Raw genomic sequence first — 11,205 nt, forward strand, 5'->3', positions numbered from 1 at the left:
AGCTTAGTCAAGTGTGGTTGAGAGTTCCATTTCTACACAGTACAGCATCAGCAGGTCCTCCACAGAGGCTGACTGCTCTGCCCCCCTTAAGGACAGTGGAACTATGGACCTTCAGGCCTAAAGGCCCTAACTCCCTATCAAGGAACAGGCCTCTCTCTGGGCATGAGAGTACACATAAATCCCTAAAGGCCCTCACTCAGCAGGTCCTCAGTTCTCTAGCTTGGACAACCTAACTCCATTTTGGCAACATTATCATATCCATCTTGAGAATCCTTTTACAAAAGGTAAATTCACCAATACACTGATAGTTTTACAGTTTACATACAGTATTTATTTTAGAACAAGTTATCACTTCCTTGAGTACCATGGGCTCCCTCAATTGAAGTCTACTGATTTCAAAACCATTGTATATGTTGGATAGATGCATACCTGAAGCCTAAGATGTTAAGGCAACAGTGTTATTCATTGAGAACGTCAGGATTGTTTTTGAAAACACCTTTTATGAATAGCTCTGCACATGTTATTCACTGTCAGTCATCAAAAACATTAAATAGCAATTATTTATACATTTTAAATAGAACTAGTGCAGTCTCAGTATACACGCTCAGTAATTTAAACATTGTACTGGATTGTCTTGACCAAAGACGGGTCTAACAGATTTTTAGTGCAGAACTAGGTTGTCATAAATGATCTTAAATTATGTCAAGAATCAAGGCATTTCATCTACCCAGATGATGAATGTCGTTCAGAGGTACAATTCATTGTACATCTGGGTGAAACGTGGCTGTATCCAGAAAGATAAAACAGCTGAGGAGATCATCCACAGTATATTGTATCATTTCCCCAGTGCAGAAGTACAGGTAACCTGTCATCAAGTGACCCCTTTGAACAAACACGGTCAAACAAAGAGAAACTAATTAAGAAAAAAATCTGTGGCTTTTGTACCCATTGTTTTCAGTGCATGTTCAGTAGTATCAGGAGAGGTCATGTTCAGTAGTATCAGGAAAGCAGCTCATTTGTCTTTGGACTTTTTCCCCTTAGGACTTCCTACCCTTGGGGACTTTCTACCCTTGGTGGAATTCACTTCACTCTTGGTCTTCTGTAGGCGGGAGAAGATCTCTTTGAACAGGGCCTTGTACTCTGGGGTGTTCTGGCCCAGCCTCTTGTCTACCTGGTCTACCTGCCGGCTGATGCCCTCCAGGGCCTCTGGGGTGGAGGGGGTCTGGGGCGGGGTGGGGGGTGCAGCAGCCATGGCTGAGGGGCCGGGGGTGGCCATGCTGTAGTCCTTCATGGAGGGGTCTCTGGAGACAGGGCGTGACGTCTGCACCCCCGCGTGGCACATGCCCTCCTCGTGGCGCCGGCACTTCCCCAGCAGCTCCTCGTATTTCTCCAGCAGGGCGTGGTACTGCTCGTCCACTTCCCTCAGGATGGACATGCCGCGCTTGCGCACGCTGTTGGCATGGATTGCGTAGCTGCCCTGTCGCCTGCCAGGGGCGTCGCAGGCCGAGATGGCGTTGAGCGCCGTGTCGCTGCAGCTTTTCCTCACGGGGCCTCCCTGCTGCCCCCCTCCTCCTGTCCCCCCGGACTCCCCCGTCCCCTCCCCTCCCTCCTTTTGCCCCGGTCCCTCCTCGGGTGTGTCGGTCTCGGGGGCATTGTTGAGCAGGGTCTGCTCCAGACCCTCATCCAACAGACAGACCCGGGACCTCCTCAGCTGCTGCATCTCCTGTAGCTCCGCCTCCAGCTCCTGCACTCGCAGCTGGCAGCCCTCAGCACCCAGGAGGCGTTGTTCCATAAGCTCAAACTCCTGCAGCACAGCTGTGCACTCCCTCTCTGCCCCCTCCCTCCGGCCCCGTTCTGCCACCATGGCGGACCTCAGGGAGGAGACCACACCTTTTAGACGCTCGTTCTCCTCGTCCAGCGGCCGGCGCTCACGCTCAGACACCAGGTCCACACTGCCGGGGTTGGCCACCAGGAAGCCATCCTCATACCTGGAGAGCGATACACCACACAGAGGAGCACAAGGATACAGCAGAGTGATTGCATTCTTATGTAATCTGAACACCATACATTCAGGTCATTTGTCAAATGTACTCAGCATACTTTCACATACAGTACTTTGGACTTTTGAGAGAGACTACATAGAGCATTGCTCTTTACTGTACTTTGGTGCAGTGCAGAGTTCTTTAAGGCAGGGGAAGGAGTGGACAGTCTTGCGTCGCTCCCGCTCCTCTCTGTGGTCCCTCAGCTCCTTCAGTGTACGTAGTTCCTCCACACGAGCTGTCATGGTATCCACCTGAGCCTGCAGTGTCTCCATGGTACCCGTCAACCTGTAAGTGCACACACACACGAAAGTGGACTAAATCTTATTTGCATCACAACATAATGTACAATACTGTACCGTGACTATGCTGAGCCCGTGTCACAAAAACAACGGTGAGACGCATTTATTTACTATGAACAGTAGAAACCATTCAAGAACTAAGCTTGTTAACTCAAACTAAATATTTCTTACAAATCCTTGGTATAAACACCATGAAGAAAGAGGTCATGGTACAGTCTTACATAGAGTGAATGCTCAGATTGTAGATCATAGCAGCGAGAACAACTCGGGAGAGTATTAACCCTCACCTGTCTATCTTCTGCTGCGAGGCCTTGCTCTCTATAACCAGTTTCTCATTGGTGATCTCCAGCTCTCTGGCCGTCACGTCTAGCTGCTCGTAGACCTTGGCATGCTGCTCGTTCATCTCCCTCAGCATCTCCAGCTGCTTGGACAGGTACTGCAGGGGGAATAGACATGTGAATGAAGACATGGACCTTACAGGGAGACAATCTAAAGAGTCTAAAACGGATATAAAATAACTGGACATCTATAGGTTACATCAGGGCAGATGGAGAGGAGAGGAAGCTGTTTTAGACTATTGAGATACACCCAATGCCAGACACTGATGTAAAACAATACAAATAATTAAAATCAGTCACATAGATATGACAGGATTCCATGATGGTTAAGCAAAATAGCGTCACAATTTCCTAATTCCTGTCTACAGAAACAAATGTGGATCAACTTTATTCTTCTTCTCCAGCAGATTAAAGTGTGTGATTGGTTGAGTCGGCCATCGGCTTTGTTGTTGCCTAATAAGGAGGCCAGTCTTTTTCGTCTATTGAGGTGGCAGATCTAGCTCAGAGTCAGAGGAGTCAGTGGGTTCCTCTCTCCCACACAGCCGCACACTCTAAGTAAACACACACTCTCTCACTCTCCCACTCTCATGCAGCTGCACTCTGCTCCTCTCCTATCAGAGCTCTGCAGGGTTTAATTGACTTGATGGCACGTCAAGGAGAATGTAATTGGGCTAGCCTAGAGAGAAGAGCCACTTTGCAGGATCATGAAGTGCACTGTCAGTAGTTTAAAACCCACACACTCCAGCTAACACACCAGTCCGGTGCCATGCTTGACAATATGGCCTCTCAGGATTCAACATTTAATTGTATTTTTACATTTTAGTCATTTAGCAGACGCTCTTGTTCAGAGCAACTTAGTTAGCTACCTGAAGATGGATGTTCTAAGTGGGACAACCACATAAAGGCATAGAAAGTAAATTTTTCCTCAATAAAGTAGCTCTCAGTAGAGTCAGAAAGGGGGAGGGGTCAAGTGCTTGTTCAGGTTGGGTTTTTTTTTTTTTGGGGGGGGGGGGGGTCAAGGTGATGAGGAGGATTATTTAAAATACTGTTTGAAGAGGTTTCAGGGTTTCAGATGTTTTCGGAAGATGGGCAGGGCACTTTGCAGGATCATTCATGACATGTACACACGCTCACACATAGTTAGTGAAAGTGGTATGATGCTATACCTCGATCTCCTGCACCTGTTCCTCATTGTTGATGTACATCTGTTGTAGGGAGTCCTCCAGCTCCTTGTTACGCTCCAAAAGGGTCTTCCCCAGCTCAGCTGCCAGGTGCAGATCTGTGAGGGGACAGAGAGGAGGTTGAGAGAGTACTGGTCTGGATACAGAAAAAAACAACTATTTTAACTCTTTCATTCACATTTCATCCACCAGTAATATTGGTAGTTCCAGCATTAGCCCAGCTCAGTTCAAGTGTTGCGTTGGACTGTTTTTAACTCCATTAATGCAATACTTTCTGGCTTTCCTTAAAGAACGAGCAATAGAGAGAAAATCCCCTCATTCAATTCCCCTTGCTGGAGTAAAAAAAATGTAATCCTCCATCTTCTCTGACTAAGACCAGCTTCTGTGATCTCTGCCAAGATGAGCTCAAGAAAATGGAGTCTGACTGCAGGGGAAAGGAGGAGGATAAGGGAGAAAACCTAGTTAGCACAGGCTCTGTCTGGAATACACAGGGCAAAACACCAATACAGGTCATCTCAGAATTCATTTACCATTACTCCTGGTCAGAATGACAGAGATATCCCTCTTAGTTCGTATTACCCCACTCCAAAAAGAAGAGTGGCTGTACATTCTGTACATACAAGCGTAAAGGTTTTAGCTGCACTGGTTGCTACACATACATCTTTATTGTCACAACAAGACTGTTTAACATTTTCCCCAGAAACCAATCAACTCCAGCACATCTCTGCTCTCAATCTGCTTTGACAGACATTTCCACAAATAAACACACATACAAACATGATCCCATTTTAGACCTGGGAGGGATAAGGGCAGCGAGTCACTTGGTTTCCACCAGCAGCTTGATGGATTCATCGGGTGCTGCAGTGACGAGGCCTACTTGGACTGAGAGTAAGGATGAAGAGGGGAGCTGTGCTGGCTCCAACATGCCTGCCCCACTACTCAGAGCCCATGACAATACAGTGGGAGGAGAGGGGGTGTTAAACGGAGAACAATTGACCTCCATTACAGAACATGAATGCAGCATTTTAAAATCAGCACAGTGCATGGTGTCAGCACAAACAGGAACACAACAGTGGGGAACACCATGCTGCTGCACAGTACACATCTAAGGAACATGAGTTGAATTATAGTATGGCTGTCTGGAGGAGTAGCTGTGTGTGTGTGTGCGTGTGTGTGTGTGTGTGTATCAGAGATAATGCAATGAATGGCAACAGGAGCTAACCATTCAAAAGGGAACGAGGCAGAGGACAAGAGGCCCGTCTTCAACATGTACAGTACCAGTCAAAAGTTTGGACACCTAATCATTCAAGGGTTTTTCTTTATTTTTTTTTACATTGTAGAATAGTGAAGACATAAAAACTATGAAATGACATATGGAATCATGTAGTAACCAAAAAAGTGTTAAATAAAAAGATATCTTATATTTGAGATTCTTTATTGTAACCACCCTTGATGACAGCTTTACACTCTTGGCATTCCCCCAACCAGCTTCATGAGGTTAGTTACCTGGAATGTATTTCAATTAACAGGTGTCCCTTGTTAAAAGTTAATTGGTGGAATTTCTTTCCTTCTTAATGTGTTTGAGCCAATCCGTTGTGTTGTGAGAAGGTAGGGTGGTATACAGAAGATTACCAAATAGGGCTAAAGACCAAGTCCATATTATGGCAAGAACAGCTCAAATAAGCAAAGAGAAAATGATAGTCCATCATTAAACTTAAGACATGAAGGTCAGTCAATATGGAAAATGTTAAGAACTTTGAAAGTTTCTTCAAGTGCAGTCACAAGCGATATGACCGCCACAGGAAAGGAAGACCCAAAGCTACCTCTGCTGCAGAGAAAAAGTTAATTAGAGTTAACTGCACACCAGATTGCAGCCCAAATAAATGCTTCACAGAGTTCAATAACAGACACATCTCAACATCAACTATTCAGAGCAGACTGCGTGAATCAGGCCTTCATGGTCGAATTGCTGCAAAGAAATCACTACTAAAGGACACCAATAAGAAGAGACTTGCTTGGGCCAACACAAACAATGGACATTAGACTGGTGGAACTCTGTCCTTTGGTCTGATGAGTCCAAATTGGAGATTTTTTGTTTCCAACCGCTGTATGTCTTTTTGACGCAGAGTAGGTGAACGGATGATCTCCGCATGTGTGGTTCCCACCATGAAGCAGGTGTGATGGTGTGGGTGTGCTTTGCTGGTGACACTGTCAGTGATTTATTTAGAATTCAAGGCACACTTAACCAGCACGACTACAGCAATACACCATTCCATCTGATTTGCGCTTAGTGGGAACTATCATTTGTTTTTCAACAGGACAATGATCCAAAACACACCTCCAGATGCTACGTGACCAACACAAAAGTGCCTGGTACACATTGTCTAAAGCTTAAAAGTTATGTAATCTTATGGTTGTGCCTTTATCAAAACGCTGCCACACAACGGTTGCTTGTGCTGGCAAACGGATAAGAATCTGAGTTTGCTGAGAGGGCAAGAGATATCCCGGTAAGTAGGACAAATCATGTACCCACTTCATTGAAAACAAGTGAATAACATAAGAATTGTAACAGGACAAAGCAATGACACTGTGAAACTGACATCTCCCCATGGCAACCTTGGCACACACACAGCTCATGTGCACTGCATCCTTCTGCACGTGTGGCTATGCATCATCCTTATGCCCTCGGATGTGTAGAACTCATATAGCATCTAGTGAAGCACATCACAACCACACTGCACCAGCTGCTACAACTATGACGTCATACCCTACCATCTGGACAGACAGGATACACATGTTGAGCTGATGATTATGACCAGAGGGCAGCCCTGAATACAGATCACTTACATAATAATCACATATTCACTCTGTGTGAAAGTGGGTGTAAATAGACCATAGCAAATACAATATGACCCCTTGGTTGGAACAGCATGCTAAAACTGTACTATTACAACTTTATATGCAGGGTCGCACCTGGTTCCCAAACGCTGACCAGGGAAACACTGATGAGACGCAAAGCTGCTTTTATTCTTTGGGTCATCGGTCAATGGGGTGATGTGGAGGACGAGGGCTGAGCTAGGGAAGGACATATACTGTACATACAGTTGAAGTCAGAAGTTTACATACACCTTAGCCAAATACATTTCAACTCAGTTTCTCACAATTCCTGACATTCAATCCGAGTAAAAAATGTCCTGTCTTAGGTCAGTTAGGATCAACATGTTATTTTAAGAATGTGAAATGTCAGAAAAATAGGAGAGAGAATAATTTAATTTGCCGTTTATTTCTTTCACCACATTCCCAGTGGATCAAAAGTTTACATACACTCAATTAGTATTTGGTAGCAATGCCTTTAAATTGTTTAACTTGGATCAAACGTTTCAGGTATCCTTCCACAAGCTTCACACTTGTTGGGTGAATTTTGGCCCATTCCTCCTGACAGAGCTGGTGTAACTGAGTCAGGTTTGTAGGCCTCCTTGCGCACACACGCTTTTTCAGTTCTGCCCACATATTTTCTATGGGATTGAGGTCAGGGCTTTGTGATGGCCACTCCAATACCTCGACTTTGTTGTCCTTAAACCATTTTGACACAACTTTGGAAGTATGCTTGGCTGTCATTGTCCTTTTGGAAGACCCATTTGCGACCAAGCTTTAACTTCCTGACTGATGTCTTGAGATGTTGCTTCAATATATCCACATCATTTTCCTCCCTCATGATGCCATCTAATTTGTGAAGTGCACCAGCCCGTCTTACAGCAAAGCACCCCCACAACATGATGCTGCCACCCCCGTTCTTCCCGGTTGGGATGGTGTTCTTCGGCTTGCAAGACTCCTTTTTCCTCCAAACATAACGATGGTCATTATGGCCAAACAGTTCTGTTTCATCAGACCAGAGGACATTCCTCCAAAAAGTACAATATTTGTCCTCATGTGTAATTTCAAACCGTAGTCTGGCTTTTTTATGGTGGTTTTGGAGCAGTGGCTTCTTCCTTGCTGAGCGGCCTATTAGGTTATGTCGATATAAGACTAGTTTTACTGTGGATATAGACATTTTTGCCCGTTTCCTCCAGCATCTTCACAAGGTCCTTTGCTGTTGTTCTGGGAATGATTTGCACTTTTCTTACCAAAGACAGAAGGGGTCTCCTTCCTGAGCGGTATGATGGCAGCATGGTCCCATGGTGTTAATACTTGCGTACTATTGTTTGTACAGATGAACGTGGTACCTTCAGGCATTTGGAAATTGCTCCCAAGGATGAACCAGACTTGTGGAGGTCTAAATTTTTTTTGTGAGGTCTTGGGCTGATTTCTTTTGATTTTCCCATGATGTCAAGCAAAGAGGCACAGAGTTTGAAGGTAGGCCTTGAAATACATCCACAGGTACACCTCCAATTGACTCAAATGATGTCAATTAGCCTATCAGAAGCTTCTAAAGCCATGACATAATTTTCTGGAATTTTCCAAGCTGTTTAAAGGCACAGTCAACTTAGTGTATGTAAACTTCTGACCCACTGGAATTGTGATACAGTGAATTATAAGTGAAATAATCTGTCTGTAAACTATTGTTGGAAAAATGACTTGTGTCATGCACAAAGTAGATGTCCTCACCGACTTGACAAAACTATAGTTTGTTAACAAGAAATGTGTAGAGTGGTTGAAAAACTAGTTAATGACTCCAACCTAAGTGTATGTAAACTTCTGACTTCACCTGTACCTCATCCCACCATCTGGAACTCACACCGCCTACTATCCTAATATACCAAATTTACCCTTTATAATAAATGATTGCTAGGAAAATACCGCTTTGACCTATATCATAACTTGTGGGGACATTTAAAATGCTAAAACAATCGCTTCTTTCCCGTTTTGTTTCAAAATATGGGGATAAGACCAGAGGTGGGAGACACTGCTCTGCCAGATCAATACACAGGGAGTGAGAGCAGAGACTACACAGGTCCTCATCTATGTCTATCTAGCCATTAGTGGAGGAAGAGACAGACAATGGGGTCCAATTGAGTTAACTAAATCAAACAGTTGAGGAAGAGATACAAAGGGGTGTGTCACTCTATAGGAGGGATGTATTATCAGACTAAGCCCTGGGTGAATGGAAAAGGTAAGCCCTCCCACAACCTCCTTGGGTTGTGCCGTGGCGGAGATCTTTGTGGGCTATACTCAGCCTTGTCTCAGGATGTGTCCTCGGATGGGGCCACAGTGTCTCCTGACGCCTCCTGTCTCAGCCTCCAGTATTTATGCTGCAGTAGTTTATGTGTCGGGGGGCTAGGGTCAGTTTGTTATATCTGGAGTACTTCTCCTGTCCTATTCGGTGTCCTGTGTGAATTTAAGTGTGCTCTCTCTAATTCTCTCTCTGAGGACCTGAGCCCTAGGACCATGCCTCAGGACTACATGACATGATGACTCCTTGCTGTCCCCAGTCCACCTGGCCGTACTGCTGCTCCAGTTTCAACTGTTCTGCCTTATTATTATTTGACCATGCTGGTCATTTATGAACATTTGAACATCTTGGCCATGTTCTGTTATAATCTCCACCCGGCACAGCCAGAAGAGGACTGGCCACCCCATGGTTCCTCTCTAGGTTTCTTCCTAGGTTTTGGCCTTTCTAGGGAGTTTTTCCTAGCCACCGTGCTTCTACACCTGCATTGCTTGCTGTCTGGGGTTTTAGGCTGGGCTTCTGTACAGCACTTTGAGATATCAGCTGATGTACGAAGGGCTATATAAATACATTTGATTTGAAAAGGTTGTGTATTATGTGCCTTTTCAAGCATCTCAAAACATAGCATCTCCATTGTTGATCCCTATTTTTTTTATCAGAGCACAGACATGAAGTTAGTAAATGTCTTGCGTCTTCAGTCTAACCAGTAATAAATCATTTTTAAAAAGACAGAACTCTGACATTTCCCTCACTCAGCAATTGCAACTGCATAGAATCTTTGTTCAAAATTTCACAGAATCCTGCGAATGTCAACCAGTTGTCTCCCTGAATATCCCACTTGTTCTAAATCATCTGTCAGTCTGTCAGCCTGATGTCAGCCCCCATCACCTAATACCTCACCAGCACATCCCCATGCAAGTGGGAACCACAACTCAGCATTTTGGTGACTTGAGAAAAATAACCGAGGGCAGAGGGATGGCACGTGACCGTTCATCATATATGATGTGAGAGATGGAGGGTGAAGTCAGACAGACAGCAGGGTTATTCTGAGAACACGCACTTCACTGACAACATCAGAATAATTGGAAAATAGCTCGATAATGGATAAAGGGAAGTCTAGAACAGTGCCTATACACAGAGAGGTTGAAATTAGAGAAATGGAAGTAGGCCTGTGTGTGTGTCAGAGAGAGAGAGAGAGAAAGGCGAGAATAACAGAGTATAACATGGTCTGACAGGTGAAACCTGCAGCAGAATTTCGATAGTTCCCACGCCTCGTTCTTAAATGTATGGGACTTGGGGTGATGGGGTCTGTCTTGAAAGTGCATGAGCGCCATCACAATTTCTCAGTTTTATCATATCAAGGATAATATCAACAAGACAGTAGTCTATTCCGGACACGCACGCTTGTATATCGAGCCAGAATTGCAGAACATGTCATGAATTCTTCAAATGAAATGTCAATAATATTATATTTTCTTGAAGGGCCAATTAACATCCTTTGAGACATCTTCAGGTTGTTGCATTAAATGACAGTGATGAGGTCGGTAGCCAGCATCAGCTGCTTTTTGCTGGGACTGTTTATTGTATCGGAATGATTCGCATACAAGGCTAAACAAAACCTGCAACAAATATAACCACGGTCACAAAGTAACAACAATGGTGTGTCAGTCTACTCACCCTGCTCCAAATCCCGTTGGTCGTACCATGGCTCATCTTCCTCCGTAACAAACTCCTCCATCCTGCCTGCACGAAGCATCGATGCTCGGTCTATCGTTGTGGATGTTCACTGTGCGCTCTGCTCCAACATCTCTGACCGCTAGCCCGGAAGCGAAAGCATGCCTCGTATGATCAAGAAATCTCGAACTGCGCAGCCTCCCAAACCGTAACCCTTTCATCAACCTTTATCATTCACTAGGAAAGCCGCGGGCGCACCTGCCCCCAACATTCTGCAATGAACCATTCGAATGAGACAGATGCATCAATTTACCGCACCTGACACTAAATTAATATCTCAAGGCCGAAAAAAATGCACGCACAAACTGGACACTGTAAGCGAGTCCCTATACGCAACGACAGCACTGTCGGCCTACAATAAAAATAGAGAACGTACGAAATAAATTGTACAATATTGAGACGTGTACGTTCACTGAACAAATGTGTGACACTGGCAAATGCCAC

General features: G+C 44.8%; 1 protein-coding gene across 1 annotated transcript; it reads right to left on the reverse strand.

The window, feature by feature from the left end:
- Window positions 1-480: 480 nt before the first annotated feature.
- On the reverse strand, window positions 481-10,903 carry LOC110486567 (cerebellar degeneration-related protein 2-like). The gene is made up of 5 exons (XM_021558275.3): window positions 10,705-10,903; window positions 3,846-3,958; window positions 2,629-2,777; window positions 2,163-2,327; window positions 481-1,988 (listed from the first exon to the last, which is right to left on the reverse strand). Exons 1-5 carry the CDS (start codon window positions 10,781-10,783, stop codon window positions 1,013-1,015), a joined length of 1,482 nt encoding a protein of 493 aa, XP_021413950.3. The 5' UTR covers window positions 10,784-10,903; the 3' UTR covers window positions 481-1,012.
- Window positions 10,904-11,205: the final 302 nt, after the last annotated feature.

This window comes from Oncorhynchus mykiss, chromosome 13 (assembly GCF_057628025.1).
Source record: "Oncorhynchus mykiss isolate SJ-2025 chromosome 13, ASM5762802v1, whole genome shotgun sequence".
Lineage (NCBI taxonomy): Eukaryota > Metazoa > Chordata > Actinopteri > Salmoniformes > Salmonidae > Oncorhynchus > Oncorhynchus mykiss.